Source organism: Psittacula echo, assembly GCF_963264785.1.
Source record: "Psittacula echo genome assembly, chromosome: 9".
Classification (NCBI taxonomy): domain Eukaryota; kingdom Metazoa; phylum Chordata; class Aves; order Psittaciformes; family Psittacidae; genus Psittacula; species Psittacula echo.
Window position 1 is genome coordinate 19466099 of NC_137745.1, and position 20160 is coordinate 19486258.

The 20160-nt window shown below is 39.3% G+C and overlaps 1 protein-coding gene and 1 long non-coding RNA gene across 2 annotated transcripts in view; one reads left to right on the forward strand and one right to left on the reverse strand.

Annotated features, from left to right (window-relative positions):
• DOCK3 (dedicator of cytokinesis 3) overlaps nucleotides 1-20160 on the forward strand; it is a gene marked incomplete at its 5' end in the record, with an annotated part of 211656 nt that overhangs the window by 162591 nt on the left and 28905 nt on the right. Inside the window, 13 exons of the mRNA XM_080625333.1 lie at nucleotides 166-312; nucleotides 2377-2475; nucleotides 4604-4698; nucleotides 5518-5593; nucleotides 6494-6594; nucleotides 6870-6928; nucleotides 8895-9043; nucleotides 10904-10989; nucleotides 12963-12989; nucleotides 13110-13205; nucleotides 14796-14856; nucleotides 15277-15370; nucleotides 16249-16397. Coding sequence (XP_080481459.1) covers nucleotides 166-312; nucleotides 2377-2475; nucleotides 4604-4698; nucleotides 5518-5593; nucleotides 6494-6594; nucleotides 6870-6928; nucleotides 8895-9043; nucleotides 10904-10989; nucleotides 12963-12989; nucleotides 13110-13205; nucleotides 14796-14856; nucleotides 15277-15370; nucleotides 16249-16397 — 1239 coding nt within the window. The remainder of the gene's footprint in view (nucleotides 1-165; nucleotides 313-2376; nucleotides 2476-4603; nucleotides 4699-5517; nucleotides 5594-6493; nucleotides 6595-6869; nucleotides 6929-8894; nucleotides 9044-10903; nucleotides 10990-12962; nucleotides 12990-13109; nucleotides 13206-14795; nucleotides 14857-15276; nucleotides 15371-16248; nucleotides 16398-20160) is intronic.
• The window catches only part of LOC308224939, a 46578-nt gene continuing 40530 nt past the window's right edge, over nucleotides 14113-20160 (reverse strand). Inside the window, exons 4-5 of the long non-coding RNA XR_013957625.1 lie at nucleotides 19202-19292; nucleotides 14113-15124 (exon numbers count right to left, since the gene is read on the reverse strand). This is a non-coding gene — a long non-coding RNA (uncharacterized lncRNA). The remainder of the gene's footprint in view (nucleotides 15125-19201; nucleotides 19293-20160) is intronic.

The following is a 20160-nucleotide window of genomic DNA, read 5'->3' on the forward strand; positions in this document are numbered from 1 at the left end:
ACAGTGTCTGGTACCAATGTGGAATTTGATTGTACTTCTTTGAACCTCTATTGCGAAGCACTCGATCCAAACAAGTTTGTAGTATGGATGGCTCTGCAGAATTGTCTTTGTTAATTCCATTCTCTCCAGTTTCTAACTGTCTTGTTTGCTCACCACTTACTGTAGGAGGGAGATGTCGTGGAGGAGGTTGAGATGATGGTGGAGAGCCTCCTGGATGTGCTTTTACAAACTCTGCTTACAATCATGAGTAAATCGCAGTCTCAGGAGGCGGTAAGAGGGCAGCGTTGCCCGCAGTGCACAGCAGAAATCACTGTTAGTAACTAACAATCAGTTTCTATTTCCTGCTTCTCTAACCTTTGGTTCAGCCCCTCACCGTCACTGGCACCTCATTATCATCTCTGCTGCATGAATGCCTGGGGCTTTGTCTCCTTCCCTTAATAAGCCACATATCCATTCCTTCCTCTGCGGAGTAGTGAGGTCTGCAGGAAGCAGTGGAGATCAGGAAGTTTTTATGGATTTCCACGTTGTTTTCTTACTTGACTTTGCAGCTGTAATTGAGAGAACTTGAGGCATATGGTAGCTGGGTAGCTGCCTAGGTCTTTACCCTGAAATAGGTGTCACCAAGGGCTATATGAGTATCAGGCTCTGATACCAGATGTTCAGTGAGACGGGTCCCTGTTCTTAACACCCTGGAGTTTCTGTCCAGGCTCACTGGTTATTTCATGTAAATGAAACAGAACATAAAATTAATAGATCCCAAATCAAGTGAGCTGTTGAGCTTGGTGGGAGAAGAGGGGAAAGCCACCGTTTTGTCCATACTGTCAGCATAAGCCACAGGAAAGAAATTTTTCATTCACATGCAATGGAAGAGGAGGAAAAGAATAGAATTCTGCTGTTCAGCTTTCTTCTTTTCTGGATTTGTTGGCCTTTTCTATTCTAGCTTATTGTAGGATTTTTTGCATGTCAGAGTTTCTGATGCAGCTTTTGGACAGTGTTAAGCTGTTGTTCAGAACATCCCTTTTTTTCTAGACTTGCTTTTCTATCAGGCTGAAACCTCAGAGGTGTTGTTGGGGGCAGAGGTACACTAAGGTGCACTTCTCACAAAAAGAGACAAGGTTGTACCTTTCCATGTTAACTCAGATAAAGTAACAAATGGTAGAATCCTAATAAAGAACAAGGCATTTAGTAGTTTTCAGACATGTTCTTTGATACAAAACAAGAAATGTGCTACCTTGCCAATGTCCAATAACATCTCAGTTTCCTTTTACTGCCACCATTTGACTTACTGTTACTTATCACATGCCACCTCACACATAAGAGCACACCTTCTTTTCCTAACAAAGTTCATCCCTGTAAAGTTTATTGGAGCAGCCTACATCAAAGCTTCTGGGTAGATGCCTGAGCCAATTAGAAAATACAATTAAAATGGGACAAATATTCCCAAGTACAAAATCCCCTTGTATTTGTTCCTGAATTTATATTTCACAGCACAGTGATATGTGGCATCTCACTAGATACTGCTTAGAAAGTAGTTTGCATATTTTCCAAATGGAGTGCTCATTGTCGCAGAAAAAATCAGTGTTGTACAAGGAGCTGGCAGTCAAAAGACATAGTCCTTACGTTCTTGGCACTGCCTTGCTTGTTATCTTGGACAGATTGCTTAACTTCTCTGTGCTTTGCTTTCAGATATGTAAAATGGGGGAGCTCATCTTTGGAAAACACTTTGGGATACTGTGGTAACTGGTTAGGGTGCATCTGTTTTGCAGGCCAGAAGTGTAATTGTAGCTCATGTAGGCTTACCCAAACTATATTCAGAACATCTTGCTGGCATACTGCTAGTACTGTAGCTATGACAGCACATAACTTGGTGCACAATAATAAGCCAAGTATTTACAAGATTCCAGACACCTTTTGTAGTCCATACTGATGCCATGCTGTCATCATCTTATCAGTATCTGAACCAGTTAGTTTAAATAATTCCTGGTATGTCTGCATGAGCTGCAGTCACACCTTTGATAGACATAATATATTAAGAAATCAAAGAGGTGATTGTCAAAACCTGCATGCTTGGAGGGCAATTCATTAATGTCTGTATTAATAATTTTAAATTGATTTTGGTTAGACTACAACATTGTTTAAAAGACCTTTAAAACTGGCATCTATGGAGGAGCCTCTGAGAGGTGTACTCCTATGTATAACAGTAATACAAGAACTGTTAACATGCAGTATTTTTTAATCTCTGTGCATGTCAGCTTTCCTCTCATAGGCATTGGGGCCATTTCAGACCCCTCCCTTTGTACCCTTCCCCAGGTTGAGTTTTATATTTATGAAATTCCAGGTTGTCTGAACGAAATGGTTTCTCATTTTGGTCAACAGGGAGAATATGTCTCCTGCCTTTTATCTTTGCTTCGTCAGATGTCAGACACTCATTTCCAGCACTTACTGGACAACTTCCAAAGCAAGGATGAACTAAAGGTACAACAGAACATCATGTTTGTAGGGTGATTCACTGAGAATAGGAGAGCCAGGGGGAATCCCTGCATCATTACTTGCTCTGCTAATCATTCCCATTCACTGGCACTCTATTCATGGACCTTCCTTTCACTTCTATAATAGGTGTTGTATTACGAAAACATTTAAGATCACGGGGGCACTGAATTATCTTAATAACAGCAAATAAAGTCCCAAGATAGATGTTACTAGACACAAAAGGATAATGTTACTGTACCACACAACATAGTCAAAGGAACAGGGGTTCTTAATCTGGTGAATGTAAGGTCATTTGTTCTATAGCATGTTACTAGATGTTCAGTATGCGTTAGAGCTTACTTACTAAGGGTGTTGATTTTATGTCAAAAGAGAATTTCAAGCCTTTTGGGAGATACAAATGTCTCTAGCAGATGAACTCTTTCTTGGCAAAGCAGTAGCTGTACTACTCCACCTGCTGCATGCTTCCCAAGTGTGTGAGCATTAACTTGAATCATGGCCTTTCAGGAGCAGGAGGAGTTGGTGAGGGGTACAGACCTCTGGTGGCCTTTCTGCCACTGACACTCTGAAATAGCACATCTCCCAGCAGCAGAAAATAACTCAGCTTGCACAGGACAGAGGAGAATCACCAACATGATGAGTGTTTAAAGGCAGGATAATTTAATAAAGATAAGATTTTATATAAAATGGTTTTGATTAGCATGGCATTCAATAAGATATGGACAGTAAGAAAAAAAACCTAAAGTGGCAGGCATTTATGTTGACTTAACACATGAAAAGGGGAAGCAGTGAGAAGTCCTCTCTGAATAGGCTTGCAGCTTCTAAACATTGCATGTGCATATAGAGAGGCTGAATAAATCAGGGAGATAAATTTGGGATGATGATTTTTTTTACCTTTAGGTTGCAGGGTTCAGGGTATCTCAGGTTGATCGTTATCTGAGATTACTACCTGTCAGGTAACTTTCTAATTGCTCATAGGAAAATGATTTGTGAAATTAATTCACATTAATTTTAATATGTATTTTTAAAAGCTAAATTATAGTTCTTATGTCAGACCAGTGAAAAGGTTTGTCATTGAACTGAAATTGGTCATTACATGCGAAGAACAAACACTGTTGTACCTCTGATAATCTAAGGATATGTTCCAGGAGTATCACAGAGCCTGGAGCTTATACCCAACTTTTTTTCTAAATATATATATATATATATATATATATATATATATATTTCAATTTTTCCCTTTCACGTACTGATGTAACATTTTCCAATACTTTTTTCTTGCTTGGAAGTGCATTGTGCTCACTTACTACTGTTAGTGAAAATGAGGCCAGAAGTCAGGGAGCTTCTGGTGCTTTACTCTTAGCTCAGTTACACCAAGATATTAACCTACACCCACCCCAATAAAGGAGTAATGGTTGGACAGTTCTGAAGAAGCCTTGCCCTGCCACTTCCGTGCTGTCTTGATTTTGTGTAGAAGAAAAACCAATAAAATCATAGTCTGCAAGGCCAGCAGCTTCGCATGTCACATCCTCACTGTTGTTCTTTGTAGACATAGGGATACAGGTAACCAAACCCAGAAGTGTCTTCAGGTTTGGGAATTTTTTTGGAAAGCAAATACTCAGCTGAATGTGTTTAAGGGATCTTTTCTGCTGCATATCGCCAGAAATGGGGGGTTCTGTTACTCTTTTAAAAAGTGTATGAGAAGTTTTGTTGGGCTTAGCTGTGTGTTCCTTTGTCAAATGTATAACATAAGTGCAAAGACATTTGGAAAGATAGATTAATGAAATGAATGCATTAAAAGATGATTATGATTCCGGTATATTTGAAAATAGCCGCAAATTGACACTGGAACTATGGGAAGACAAACACAATTACACACATAAAGTTTTTCATTCCAGTGTAGATATTAAGATACAACTTGTTTAGTACATCTTAGGTGCATAGGAAATGAATAGAGCCATATCCCCATGTGTGTTGTATCCATGGTTTCAGGTGAATGGCCTAGTAACACGAAGCTCCAGGGGAGCACACAGCTTAATTGTCTGTCTTATAATCAAGAAAACAGATTAATCTGAGCTGCTGGTGGTTTTATTAATTCTGTTTGCCTGTATGACAGGAGTTCCTCCTGAAGATTTTCTGTGTATTTCGGAACCTGATGAAAATGAGTGTCTTTCCTCGGGACTGGATGGTGATGAGGTTGCTCACCAGCAAGTAAGTAGAGAAGCACATATAAACTGTTCATGTTCTGTGCTGGAATTTTTTCTGCTTAGCTGAGCAGATGAGACCTGTGATGCAGTGTGTCTCATCAGACTCAGACGTGGTGATTGGGACAGGAATTCTGGAGTGCTTATCCTCATTTGCAATTAGTTTAACACTCAGGGCCAAACTGGGGCTTCTGTACTCATTCTGTTTCTTAAACTCTCCCAGTATGCACAGGTATCAAGAGTTAAAAGTTTAAACCCAAAGCTGAAGTAGCTGCATTAAGGGTAAGAGTGACAGCAACTATAATAATGCATGGCAAGGAACAGCTGCCCACACCGAATGGTAGCAATGGGCAGGCCTCTCAACTCCCTTTACCAGTAAACTACAGCATTAAACGTCTGGCTCTTCCCATTAACATCACTCCTTAACCTACCTAGCAGGAGGACTCAGTGATTTTTGAAGAGGAGGAGCAGACCCTAGTGATGACACCAAGTGTGTTACAAGTAGTTCAAACTTTAGGAAATGCTCCTCTCTGGGGAAACAAACAAAAAAAATCTTCATGTTTAAAATGGGAGGGAGATGGGTGTAGAGGTGACATGGCCCAGCTATTCAAAATAGACAGGATTTTAAATGCTCCCATGTCAATTCTCAGTCTCTGTTGCTTAGTGCAAATTGTTCATTAAATCAGAGACAGACGCACAACTTCACATAGAACTTAGCAGTGATTCTGTGGAAAATGCCTGTCTCTGTATGTACAGTAACATCACTGTTTTATACACCAGATGGAAATGTTGTTTTTCTGTTTTCTTTCTTTGTCTCTGACTGCAGTATCATAGTTACAACAGTTCAGTACCTGTCTTCTGCACTGCATAAGAATTTCACGGAAACGGACTTTGATTTTAAAGTAAGAACTGATACTCAACAAATGTTACGACATCTTTTCAAACTAGCAGTAAAAAATCAACAAGAGCTGTTCTCTACATTAGCTGATTATACTTGCAGCATTTTTGTGAATATCTGAGAGGAAGATGACCTAACTGATAAAAGACTTGGACTTTGAATCTGCTGTGGAATTAAGGGATAGCAGAACAGCTACAGAGTGAGATCAAATCAGGAAGACTGAGCCCCCTCATAAAGGGAGCAAGTATCTTCATAAGCAGTGGAGCTAACAAAGTGTGGTGTGTTCGAGATTCATGGCTAATGAAATATAAACTCAGTCAATGCTTTTCCTGAAGCTGGGGCGTCTATGACCTTCCCCTCCCAGAGGTGTCTTTTTTTGGCTGTTGATTTAAAACTTGGAGGAACACAGTATCTTGGAGAGTGTTTTCCCTGTGTCTGATGTAGTTGAAAATGGGCAACAAGTTCAGTGTTACTAAGGAAAAAAAAGGCAAAAGCCTCGTTTGGGAAAAAAGGCCAAATTATAGAGCTCTCATTCCTGATTTAATATACTCTCTGGGGATTTTTGAGGAATCAAATCTGTTTAACCTACAGAAAAAAGAATTTAAATCTTTGCTGAATTCACCAAGTTTACTCATTTCTGAACTCTGGTGCTAAGAGGAAAGCCCAATGGCATTACCTTCTTGGGTTTTTTAATTGTAGTTCCTACCACGTTTTAAATAATCCACTGGTATGCTTTAGAGTTTAGTATCTCAATAGTTAATGCATACTGATTAAGTTATGTCTTAATTACAAAAAGAAGCAGTCTGATTCTGCATATAAAGGAATATGTGTCTTGTCTTGCTACACTTGTTTAGAACTTAATCCTTGGAGTGTCATGTTGTAGAACTTCCTTCCTGTGTCACAGGTGTGGAACTCTTACTTCAGCCTGGCAGTGCTGTTTATAAACCAGCCAAGTCTCCAACTAGAAAGTGCCACACCAGCTAAGCGGAAGAAGATCCTGGATAAGTAAGAACATGTTTTTCTGGGTTCCCAGCCTTTTCTGCCACTTCAAAAAGGAGACTGCTTTTTCCACCGCAAGTCCCTGTGATTTGTTATGGAACTTGGGATGTGGAAATGCATGGGAAATAAATAAGTACATCTCCTAATACTGTGTTCAGTGATGAGTCAAGTTGTTCAATATTCTTATGTTGACTTAAATGTGAATTTGATTACATTTTTTTAACATCACTGCCTTGCCAGTTCTTGTTCCATTAGGCAGTTGTCCATCTCCTCTCTTTCAGATACGGTGATATGAGAGTGATGATGGCATATGAGCTCTTCAGCATGTGGCAGAACCTGGGTATGTCTCTTTCTTCTCTGTCCTAACAACCAAAGTCTGCTTTCCTGTTGGAATGTTAATTTTTTTTGCTGTAAAGCAGAAATTTAATTTGTCACAGCTAAAAGCAACTTTAAAATTTTGCAGATGATTCAAAAGCCAAAGTTGTCCTGATTCAGAGTTACAGAATCACAGAGTCAGTTAGGTTGGAGAAGACCCTTAAGATCATGGAGTCCAACTGTAAACCTAATGCTGCCAAGTCCACCACTAAACCATAGCTACGTGTGTTGGATAATAAAGCCCAGAAGTGGCATATACTGAAGCTTCTTTTTTGGTGTCTTCAGGTATCCGATACGTACAGCAAATTCTGCAGTACTACTTTAAGAACACCAAACAGAAAATCCAAACCAAAAGCCCTGCCCACAGTAACACAATATTTGTGTTTTAAAATTTCGCCTTCCTTTTCCTATATATTTTGGTTAAGAACAAGGGAAATATATCTTGCCACAGGTCTGAAAAGGTAAATGGAGATTTTTTCATCTAGGACTTCCACTTTTAGAAGTGTGCTGCAGCAGTCTTGGGTGTAGATAATTCAGGTAATCAGGATTTTATTCATAGGAGAGCCACATAACATCTGTATGACATCAGAGCAAGTCCAGCTAGGCCAGTGTCCCACCTCCCTCAGGGACCAAAAATGATACCTGTGGAAATGTTTTGAGGACAACCAAAGCACGTAGTTATTCTAGATGAAAATAAAAAAATGCTTGCTGATAGGGATCACAAATAATAGAAGGTTCTGAGAGCAGAGAAATCATTAAAAGGGTAAAAGAATGATACAAATGAGATTGGATAACTTGATAATGTGGCTGCAAACAATATATTAAAAAAGCCAAATATGAATATTTTACTTACAGGAATACAGGTAGGAGTGCTGTTCGAGAAACAGGGACTATAAATGCATCATGCTGATAATGAGTGAATGGGAGCTACCTGTAAAATGCCATGAGTAAAAAAGACACCATAATCTTGGAGAAGATGTAAGACTCCTTTGTAAGAGAAGAGGGATGATACTACTTGCCCCAGTTTTTGCATAAGTGCACTTGATTCTAGAGTAGTTTGTCTGGTTCTGCTTTCCTGCTCAAAAAAAAAAACCAAAACAAAACAAGCAAAGTCAAGTTGGACAGAGCTCAGAGAACAGTCAGGAAGATGACTATGGAAGCAAGAAAATGCCTTATTATAAAATACAGAATAAGCCTGCCTCGTCTGGCACAGCTGAGATGATACAGCCAGACTTGATCACAGTTTCTAAGCATCTGTGTGGAGACTAGAAGGCTCTCCAGTAAAACAGAGATCGAATAACCAGAAGACAATGCTAGACAAACTCAAATGAGAAGCAAGAAGCCCATTTTAGATCTTTAGATACAGATATTTATCACTGAATGCTGTTCCAAACATGTCTATTCTGATTTATTCTCTGTGACTGCACAGTAAGCATGCCACAGGAAGAGATTCTTGGCAAAATGCCTTGAGTTTCTGTTGCTGAGAAGCAAAGCAATTTGGTCCTAAGTCAAGGTCAGTTATGAAATTGAGACTTCCATAGCACTAAGGATGAAGAGCTCCGTAGTTCTCTGAAATCTAAATATGCTCTATTAAATACCATTGTTCCCACCAGCCCTTTCAAAATCATTTTCTTTAAGTTAGAAGTATCTGTAGGCTCTTTTCCCCATTTTAGTGGTTAATTTTGACATTTCAATTCCTTTGCAAGTAAAATGCACTGACAGTCTTTGCTGAAGGCTTTCACAGTGAAATTCAGAATGTTCGTAGAGCCTTTGCAAGGAATGGTATAAAGCAAATACTGTTTCTCAGTCCTTTCAGGAAAAGAATGCGTTTGCTTTCCTAATGCTCATGCTGAGACTTTGTATTGCAGGGGTTCCCTATTCTGTCAGTGACAGAGGCTTTTCTTTAATTACAATTGCTTTGTGTTGTACAGGTGAACATAAGATTCACTTTATTCCGGGAATGATTGGCCCCTTTCTTGGTGTTACACTTGTTCCACAACCAGAAGTCCGTAATATCATGATCCCCATCTTCCATGACATGATGGACTGGGAGCAGAGAAAGAATGGCAACTTCAAACAGGTGAAGTGGCTTCCCAAGCATTTGTAGTATTCTTTTCCTTGTTACTGTGTTTGGGGAAATACTGGGGGCAAGTGTCTGGATAAGTGCTCTGAAGTAGTAAATCCTTTTCTTTAAATTGTCATTAATTCATGTGGTTATTTATCATCCACACACTCATTAAAATGGCAGATCTAAACTATCGTTCAAGAATAACAGACCTTTTCCATAACCTGACCTATTAAAGGCCTATGTGGAAAAGCATTACCAGGACCTTATGTTTTTATTCCTCTTCAACTCTCTTGATTATTACTATTGCTATTATTTACTACTATTATTATTACAGTAGCATTTGATCATGGTCCTCTTTTTGTTTGTTTTAGCTTAAGAATAGAACAGTCCCTGCTGTGGCATGTGCTGATACTCATAGTCGAGTTTCAGGACCTATTTACATTTTATGTATTAAGATAAACTCTTCATAATCTTAATTTAATTCTTATTCTCAGTAATGTATTCTAAACTAGAGCTCCAAGATGCTTCTTAAATTACCTGTGGAGCAATTTTTCACACTGTTTTATGAAGCATATATGAGAACTTTTTAAGATTAAAGACAGAATAATAATGTGTATTAGTGAAAATGAAATAGTTAAATAGCACAAGATGTACTAAACCTTAATAGCATCAGCTGCTGGAACCAGGAAATTAGTCCAGTGCAGTGCCAGAGAGCTGACAGATAGATGCATTATGGATTTCTGTCAAGTCATTGTAGATCACAAGCAAGGAGAGGGTAGTTTTTTAAGTTTTGAGTTTCTCTTCTAGAATACTGAACTGGTTCTCAGAAAATACTGAAATCCTGGAAGTTCCTTTTCAAGCCCTTTTTTTATTCTCTCACATTTTAAGGTTATTTTTTCAGCGATACAGAACAACGGTGCAGTCTGATTCATGGGCTAAATCAGGTCACCCTTTAATGGTTTCCAGCACCAGGAGCACCAGCCCCATTTGTGTGCCACTGAGTGATTTGCTTTTCCTTCTCATTTTTATTTTCTTTGCAATTTGGCAGCTGAAAAACAGAGAAACTCAAATTATACTTGTCTGTAAATAAAAACAAGCTGTATTTCTAGAAAAGCTTTCAACTTTTAGGAACCTCTGTCTTCATAGGACTGAAAGTGTGTTTTCTACAAGATTTCCCAAACTACATGAAATGGTTCTGTTTAATGTTGGGCACATTGATTTTTGCACTTGAATCAATTTAATGGCAATGTCTGATACAAAACTTGATAATAGGTGGTATTAGACTGGGGGGGAAATGAATACATGTTCAAAACCTTTTTAAGAGAAGAGAAACATAATGATACTGTTGTGTGAAAAGAAAATGCATCATATAATCATAGAAAGGCTCAACAAATCTGGATTTAATGAACAAATAATCTTCTGGTGTAATGATGTCTGGATGACTGGAAATCACTTACTTAGCAGCAGAACAATCACAAGAGACCAGGGGCAAGCATGAATTAGCTTCTCTGCATGGGTATTCTGTGACAGTACAGGATGTAGTTTATCTGATACACTGGTTCACAGAAGTGTGTCTGAGTGATTTATTTGGTAAGAGATAAACTTCAGAAGGGCTTTTAGGAAGAAGTGTTTCCTCCCAAAAATGTTTATTTAGACCTTAATAAGTGAAAGGATAATTTAGTATTAGTCCTGTTTCACTGAAAAATAAGAAGACTGTGCCCATTTAACTGAGCCAAGGAGAAATAAATCGCTTGCATATAGAAGTGGGCAGCCCCAAGGCTGAGAAATAAAATATTCTTCCAGTCTTCCTAGTGTTTGGAGCTCATCTTTTACATGAGCAGCTAAACTGTGACCAATTGCTTCTTCCTCCAGGTGGAAGCTGAGCTGATTGATAAGCTGGACAGCCTGGTGTCCGAAGGAAAAGGTGATGAGAACTACAGGGAACTCTTCAGCCTGCTGTAAGCTATGCCGGTGTCCGCTCACTCTGTGTGGGGCAGGGTTATTAAAAGAGTCAGAAGTAGCAACCTGTGCATTCAGAGCTCCAGGGCTGATCATCACAGAAAGCAGTAATGGGCTTTCTGGCAGGTTTTCATGACATGGCTTAGTGAAATAGAAATACATCACTCTAATTCTAAAAGGAATATAAACCCCTAAATTCTCTCTGTCTTCTTTCTGTGAAACCTAATATCCTGCACAGGTAAGTAGTTACCATCCTCCTATCAAAATTTGATTTGCTAGAGAAGCCAGTGCCTTTCTTTTTACATAGCAGTAAGTGAAATTGTGGCCTTAGGTTTGTTTGGGGGTTGGAACTAGATGATCTCAAGGTCCTTTCCAACTCTAACTATTCTATGATTCTATGACTACAAGCCTGTACCGTCAAGCAAGTCAGGCCTTGTTTTAGAGCACAAGAGAAATCTCTTTAGTTTCTCTTTAGTTTCAAAATCTCTTTATTCCTCAGCATTGTCCTTTGCTTCTTCCGGTTTCTGAAGGTCATGTTCTGGTTGGCTCAGCAGTTGCAAGGTGCTTCCTCCAGAGTCTGTAATGACACTGTAGTTCCACTCCCTTTCACACAAAAGATACATACTTACAGGATAAACTTACAGACTTTATATCTGACTTTCCTGTTGGTTGATGACTGACCTGTCTCCAAATTTCACTTCCAGTGATCCTAGTTGATTTCAAAAGAACTTAACTTTGAAATGAACTCAAGAGTCCAGAGCCATTAACCCTGAATCTTTTAGTGCTCCAGTGAGCCACAGAGCAGAATTTTCGCCATATATCCCAACCAATTTTACGTGGCCCTCAACAGCATGGCAGCAGTTTGAGGCTCATGCTGGAGCCAGTACCTATATTTCTGCATTTTACAATGGCACATTCATTCAGTTTCAAGATAGATCAGCCTGCCCTGCCTGTGTGCTTATCCTTAGGAAGCTCGTGAATGTATTCACTTTTGATTTGTGTAGATTCAGCCTTGGGAAGTTGGGCATCTTATGTCTGCAGATAACCTCAGGCTATTTCAGGGATAAAGGAAAGAAAATATCTATCCATTGTTATTTTTTTTACTTCATTTACCTGGCAGGGGGAATATTGTGCATTTCTTTTGCTCCAGTTGAAGACATTTGTTACCTGAAATGTTAAGAATTCAGGGACTGTAGCTGGTTAGATGATAGCAACTGGATGTAACCAAGAAACAGCCTGGAAGCACAGCAACCTTTTAGTTTATATTTGCTACTGACTTCTGAGAACAATGTGAACTTTGAGGAAGCAGTTCCACAAAGCTAATAAATGCTGTGTGATAATGAACAGTTGACCCTGAATTCTGCTGTCTCAACTATACTGCTGAAATGTGAGTTGGCTCCCTCAGCTGGAAATCATTCCAGTACAGAAGAGTTTGCCTCTTCTGAGGACAACTGTGGCACCCAACAGAATTTGTTTCCTCCTGCCAGTACAGAAGTGGCAAGTTCTGTACCAGAGATGGAGGTTCAGAGATGGAGTTCATTTCACGTGTAAATTTGCTTCCTTTTTTCACTTTTAAATATCTGATTGTCAGTGTTCGTGACACTCTAGCCTTCTCCCATCCTTCACAACTGTCTCAGGGAGATGCTTGCTGTGGTGTCTGGTTTGCTGAGCAGGAACAAATCGCCTTTATTTACAGTTTAAATAAATTGTGATTTAAGGTATGTCAGTGGCTAATTAGACAAAACTCCATGTAGGGATGAGCAATGAAGAGGTATTTGCAGTAGGATTAGACTCCTTTCCAACTCCTCACTGCTGTTTACAGTTTCTAGGCTACAGGTAATACTGTCAGCATCAACTGCTGCCATGAGCTCTGCTCTTTTGCACAGATTTTACATGACAATGCGAAAATACTTTTTCCCTCTCCTGTCAGTTCTGTAATTTCCTTGTCTTTGCTTCATGCTGCCCGGAGTAGAACCCAGCTCTTTGGGCCTTATCCCAGGTAAGATAGTAATTCTATGAATTTGTTTGATGAGGGAGAAACCAAGCTTTCTGTGGCTGTCTGCATGCACTGTACCACTTCTTTGCAAGTTTCATCTGCTGTATTTCCGTCTCCAAACAGTTTGCTGGAGAAGATTGAGCAAGAAACATGGCGGGAGACTGGAATCTCTTTTGTTACATCAGTTACTCGTCTCATGGAGCGTCTGCTTGACTACAGGTACCTGCTTATATATTCTAAGAAGTGTGTAAAGAGGTAGTACCAAATTTCTTTGCTACAGGGAGTATTGTTTATCAAGCCACATGCTTTTCCAATGGCAAGTACTATGTAAGCAGGTCTAACCCACTGCTGTTATACTGAGGTTTAGTCAGGTTGCTAAATAATTAATTCCTTCTATTACTGCAATGTACTCGCCTAATATGGCAAAACAGATCCCAAATGCAAGAACAAGCTGAAATGCCTTTGCTGGACCAAGATGTGCTGAATGCCTCATGCAGGGCTAGAAAACTTTCCATCTGAGGAGACTGACGTGTCAGCTGGTGACTCATGTGTACAAGACTCCACTCTAAATTAGGTGTCCTTTGTTAAGTTTTAGACTGAAGCTTGCAGGACTGTTGTGTCAATACAGCTGAGCTTTCATTCACTTACAAGAGTATTTTAGTTTCATATATATACAGACAGACATTCAGAGATGTCTTTATGGAATGACGGACAATTTTGAAACTAAATGGAACTACCCCAAATATTTCTATCTTTAGCCTACTGACAGGAGTGCAACTTATTTCTGCTGCTCATTATAGGTGAAAACCTGTGACTAGGCTGGGTATTCTGCAATCCCAGATCATTTTCTGTGCTTTCTGGTTTGCTGCTCTTGTTATCCTTACCAGTTTGATTGGATCTCCTGCTTGTTTCCCCACAGCCGTTCTTGTACAACTGTGATGCCAAGACCAGGTATTGCGAGACCTTTAAAGGGAATGCAAGGGAGCTTTTTTTTTTTAATGACATCTGCTGTCAACACAACTTTGCTACACAGATATACCTTTTCATGCTTAATTGAGGAACAGATACCAGGTTTTGATTTTTAATACACATCAAATCTTTTTAATCCCAGAACAGGACTCGGGAAACACACTGGCATCTCTTGGAGTCCAGCTGCCAGTTAGTCGATGCTGTAGTTCTCAAGACCATTTGCTGTGTCACTGCTTTAAATATGTCTCTTTTTCACAGTTGAATTTGGCTTGATCTCAAGTCACTATTAGTCATTTCTGAAGCCTTTAACTTTTCGTACTGCTTGAATAGGAATGATTTCTAAATTATTCCAGAAACTAAAGATAAATTTTGTGATTTACCCATGAAAAGTGAGCAGTCTAGTCAAAATTACTGAGGTTGGATCTTTCAGCATGCCAACAGTCCACTGGATAGGTGAATTCATGCAAGCTAATGCTTTGACTAGGAAACCACTAAATATTTGCATCTGCATAAATAATATTCTTTCACTTTTATAGTAGATTTTGCATTCAGATGATTTTTGGCCACTGTTAGGTGATTTTTGTTCAGATTGTTGTGAGAAATGAAGTAGCAGTCATTACAGGTGCTTGTTCTCTGAAGCAGACATGTAAGAGGACACTAAGTTCCCGTATCATTTAAGCCATAATACGGAGTTTTTTCTTAGAGGAACTTCATAAAATAAAGTATATGATGACCTGTTGCTTGTGATCTAAGGAAACTCTGGAGGATAAGACAGCTTCAGATTTATTTTCAAAGGACTTTTTTCGCAGATGTATGTTTCAACACTGTCTGCTTTCCTAGGGACTGTATGAAAGGAGATGAAACAGAAAACAAGAAAATTGGCTGCACCGTTAACCTTATGGTAAAGATGTTTCCTTTATCTCTTTGTACTCCTGCGCAATGCTGTCAAAACTGGGCTGGGAAAGGCTGGGATAGGAATCTGTTTCAGGCAAGTGTAGTAGCTTCAGAATCCAAGCACTGGGATGACAGAACAGAACAACAGGGATTGTGCTTGAATTGGAGCCAAATAGCTCAGGTTCCTCAGGGCCTTGTCCAGCTGAGTTCTAAGTATCCTTGTGACAGGTTCCACAACTTCTGTTGCCTTTTCTTTTACCTTTTGACTACCTTTGCTGAAAAAAAAATCATGACAAGATAAAATTAGTGGGTTAAATCAATGTGAATGTGAAAAGAATTATTACTTCTCTTTCACACAGATAACGTAATCTCAATAACTTTGTGCACACACAAGGGCTCAATAACAGCTCTCTCTTTTCTTTCACAGAATTTCTATAAATCTGAAATTAACAAGGAAGAGATGTACATCCGCTACATCCACAAGCTGTGTGACATGCACTTACAGGCTGAGAACTACACAGGTTAGTAACACATCGTACTGGGGTCTGCTTGAAATCCTGTGGAAGGTTTTGACTTTCCCAGTGTTACACTCTAACATCAGATTCATTCTTTGGGAAAAAAATGTATGAATCAGTTCTGGCAGTTGGGAAGGTAAGAATCACAGGATCACAGAATCACTTGGGTTGGAAAGGACCTCTGGAGATCTTCCACTCCAACCCCCGCCAAGGCAGGGCCACCCAGAGCACGTTACACAGGAACGTCTCCAGAGAGGGGAGAGTCCACAACTCCCCTTGGCAGCCTGTTCCAGTGCTCTGCCACCCTCAAGAAGCTGAGGTCCCACTCATTTCCTCAAGTCAAATAATGTATGTCTGTGCCCACACAACCATGTAACTATTTGGTTACACTCTGAATTTTGCATTAAAGTGTTCTAAGAGAAAAACCGATCCAAAAAATCACAAGAGCAGATCAAATTTAGAGGGAGTTTAAAATCGCAAAACCACCATTATATTGTCATGTGTTGTATTTCCCTGCACTGTAGTATTTAAAGAGCACTTAGAAAGTGTAAAGACTCCAATTTTGTCTTGTCCAAGTTCTGTTTACAGCTGCAGATTCCAAACCTAGTTACATACCTGAATGTCTGACCACTTATTTAAATCAAGGAGTGGTAAAAAGAAACTTGACATATTTGTACCTAAAAATCAGGTTTGTAGGAAACAGCTTTTTGCTGCTATTTTAGGTAATTGAATAATTAATGATCATATAAGACTTGAGAATTTTATCTCAGGTTGTAAATCAGAAGTTACAGGCTGTTTAGGAAGCAGGTCTAGTGACCATTCAACTACTGGCTCTATCTGTTTGTTGTCATTGATTCAGTGTTCAATAATTGCATTTCCAACAGAGGCTGCATTTACTTTGCTTTTGTACTGTGAGTTGCTTCAGTGGGAGGACAGACCTCTGAGAGAGTTCCTGCATTATCCATCTCAGTCAGAGTGGCAACGTAAGGAAGGTCTGTGCCGTAAGATTATCCATTACTTCAACAAAGGGAAGGTATGCCAACTTCTTCTCTCTTCCAGCAGCTTCCTTCCCTTTTCCTGACTTACTTAGGGCTTGCAAGCCTGTCCTCTCAGTTCTGGAACTAAATTTGTATCAAAAGCTTTTCTAACTTGACACATTGCTTCTTGGCTTTCTGGACAAAAGAAAAACAGATGCAAAAATGAATATGGGTATTTCATGATGCATAACATTTGGAACTAATTTAGGTAGGCCAACAGGAAAAGCACCAAAACATGTTTACATCTTTAAACCAAACTCTGGATCACCTAATGTGATCGACACCAGTTCCATAGCTTTTTGGGTCAGGACCACATTCTGTAGTTGTCTATGTAGATTGCTGTGTTATGACTCACTTTAAGATTTGTTTTGTTTTTAAGCTATAGAAGTAAATGGCAGGCAGTGCCCTTTATTAAAAAAGACTTAAGTCTTTCCAGTATCACTGTTCAAGTGGCTTTCAATTAAAGTGCAGTTCCATCCATTGCACAAGAAGAAAATCAATACATTCCAATTTCACATATTCAGTTTGGGTTTCCTACAGTAAGTATTTTTATTACTTGCTGCAGAGGTGGGTGTTAAGTCCCTTGTGTCATGTGCTTGAGGAACATTTCAGAGATGAACCTTAGGAGTGGTATCATCTGTCAGAATGTTTTCAGATTTTTCCTTTCTCTAGAAAAATTCCTGCAGCTTCTATTACTGGAAGATAACATCTGTGTGTGCACCTCGGGGTTGCTTTTGCCAGTGATGACAATGACAGTGGCATTAAATACAAATGTGATTTGGTTCTCATATGGGGCTGCCATTCCAGCTCCTTCTTTCCTAGACCTGATAATAGAAAGCTGCATTTGGCAGCGATATTCTCTGCAGAACCTACAAAAGGAAGTCAGATTCCTGTGTGTAGGAAGAAATGGCCTATTTGTGAAGAAGTGATTCATTAAGATTCATTATTTATGAGGTTGTTTTTACCGGAATTGTTCTTTTGTAATAATAGTGCATATGGTTCTCTGCAGTTTCAGAAATTCACAGGGTTTTTCAGATTGCACTTAAAAAAGAATTACTGATTTCTGTAAATACTGCAGTCTTGTGCTGCCTGAGCAGACAAAGATCATCTACAGACTATGTGAAGGAAGTGAGCCTGTGTTTTTAACAAAACCAGGCACTCCATGGATGCACTAAAGGGGACTGAAAACTTGACGGATGTAATTTCACTATAAAACTCCGAACCGATTATAATGTTAACCTCTTGAGGATTTTTCCCCACTGGATGTTTTTGGAGTTCTTTGACTTTGTCTTTTAATACTCTTTTATTATAAATGGTAACCAAATAACTAAATAATCCACTTACACAGTGTATATGTCACTCAAACTGTGGAAGTCAAAGATGCTGAGAAGCCAAATTCTCCTGCTGCTTTTCAGCACTCTTTCTGTTGCTGTGTAACAGGGAACAGTTCAGGGAGTGGAAGAGATTTGTTTCCCTCACCTTATGTCTGATAGCTTCTTTCTACGCTACCCTAAGATGGTCCCTTCTCATGTCCCGAAGAGTGGAATGTGTTGTTCTGTGTCCTGCTGCATTTCTAGATTTAAATTTCTCATGCTGCTCCTGGCATCTCCCACTAAGAAAGGAAGTCAAAGCAGCATTGAAAAGAAGTAAAAAATATCTGCATTTGTTGGTGGGACAATTTTCTCAGCACAGCAATGGGGTAAAACTATGGCCACAAGACTGCCTTGTGAATTTGACATAAAGGCCATGCCAGTGGAGGGCAAGGAGTGGTGGTGTGGCCCATGGCAGGCCTGAAGCACTGCAGTGGGATGCAGAATTGAGTCACTCCTCAGTATTTTTGGCAGCAGCCATGTGCTGGGAAGGAACACAGGTATTGAAAGCCCTTTTAACCTTCACTCTGGTTGTGTGCTCCCTCCTATTGATTCCTGGTATGCTTTGAATTGGTTTCTGGCTCAGTAAGCAGAGCGTGCAGGTGCAGAACTGTAATTGAAGATTTTTATCTTTTTCTTTTAACTCAGTTACAATTTTGTCTGTTAAAACTCAAGGTTTTCTGGTTGAAGAAAACGCGAATAGAACGGTTTGAACCTGACTGATCATGCTTCTGGACAGCAGTAGCTTGAAAACTACACAACCCTTTTCTGTCCAGTTCACTGCTAGATTTTACTAACTAAAATTCTGACCAGCTCCAGTTGCAGCATCATTGTGTGTGTTCTCCTTTGAGCCAGCCAAGTGCTGTGAGAGACCCAAAGCTGTATTTCCAAAGTCATTTATTTTCAGATCACGTGCTCCATACCCAACATTTGAATTTTTCTTGTGTACCCTCATGTAAATTGTATTTCCAAAATAAATCTGCACCCAGGGATGTGAGTAGATACAAGCTGGCACTTATAGAAGCCAGTTGTCTCTCTGTGCCTCCTTGTGTGCAGCCAGTAGCACTCAACTGAGAGTTCCTGGTGCCATAGGAGAAATCTGCAATAACTGTCATATGAATGTGTTTTTCAAGCGAAGGACATGATATAGAACATGCAACCAGATCAGACCTCAGCAAAACAGAAAGTAGTGATGAGGGAAATTAACAGTGGAGACATTAGAAAATCATTTGAAGAGGGGAAGAACAATGCTTTGGAGGGAAGTGACACTTGCATAGCTCATGGAATTACATATTAACTTTCTAGACTGTGAGGATGGTACTCAGGAACATCACAGATTTTAAAACTGAGGATCCCAGTGACTCAGATACCCATTCATTCTTTTTTCCTTTCAAGTATCTTCAAACTATTTTCTCTCTCTAAGAAGTTACCTGTATATTGTGTTTCTTCACTTCTCTATCTCATGTCGTAGCTGCAGAATATTCAGGTAGCAGAGTGGATTTTACCTGTGTAGAAATCCAACTGAAACAGAGAAAGCCTGAGTTATGGTGATAGGAATAGTATCAGGGTACGTGTAAAAGAGCTGGTATAAAGAGAAGTAAGATGTGAAAAGGAGCTTGAAAAGGTCGTATCTTTAGGATCACCTCGAGGGAAGACAGCCAGGTAGCTTTCTGCTTCTGTCCACAAGGCAGATTAGAGAATTATGTAGCATCCCATTTGGAAGTGAGACTCTGCTCACACTCTGTGTGACCAAAGCCATTTATTCCTGGCTTGATGTTTCAGAAGAGACTTTTCCATTATTTCAAGTGAATATAGATCAGGTAAGGACTGAAAATATGTGTTTAGTATCTCTTTAAAGAATGTTGAAACCTGTTAAACAACGCAATGGTGCTTGTGTAAACAAATATAAACACTGAACTGGTTACTGCTGTTGATCCCAATTCAGTGTATGTTTGTATGCCATGGATTTTGACAACCCACAGCGAAAATCCTGTTTGAGATCACAGATACCCGAGTAATATTCTGAGTAGTCAAGTACCTAGTCTTTTAGTTAATTTCTTGTATGTATTATATTTAGCTAAATAAACCTCAGGCTTCCCATCCTCTCAAATTACTGTCAGAATATCCCAATTGATTCTGAAAGAATCTTTTATTTAGCAAATTCTTATGTAAGTTTTTGTAATTAACTGAACCTAACTAGATGAACAATCATTATTTTTGCCTTTTTAGTTCTTACTAAATCCCTTATTTTAATAAAAAAGTTCCTACATGTAGTAGTTTTGCTGTTCAGCAAATAGCTATTTGCTATTTGCCTATATGTAGTAGTATCTGCTATTTTGCTACAATACTACATGTAGTAGTTTTGCTATTCAGAGATAAAAAGCTTTGC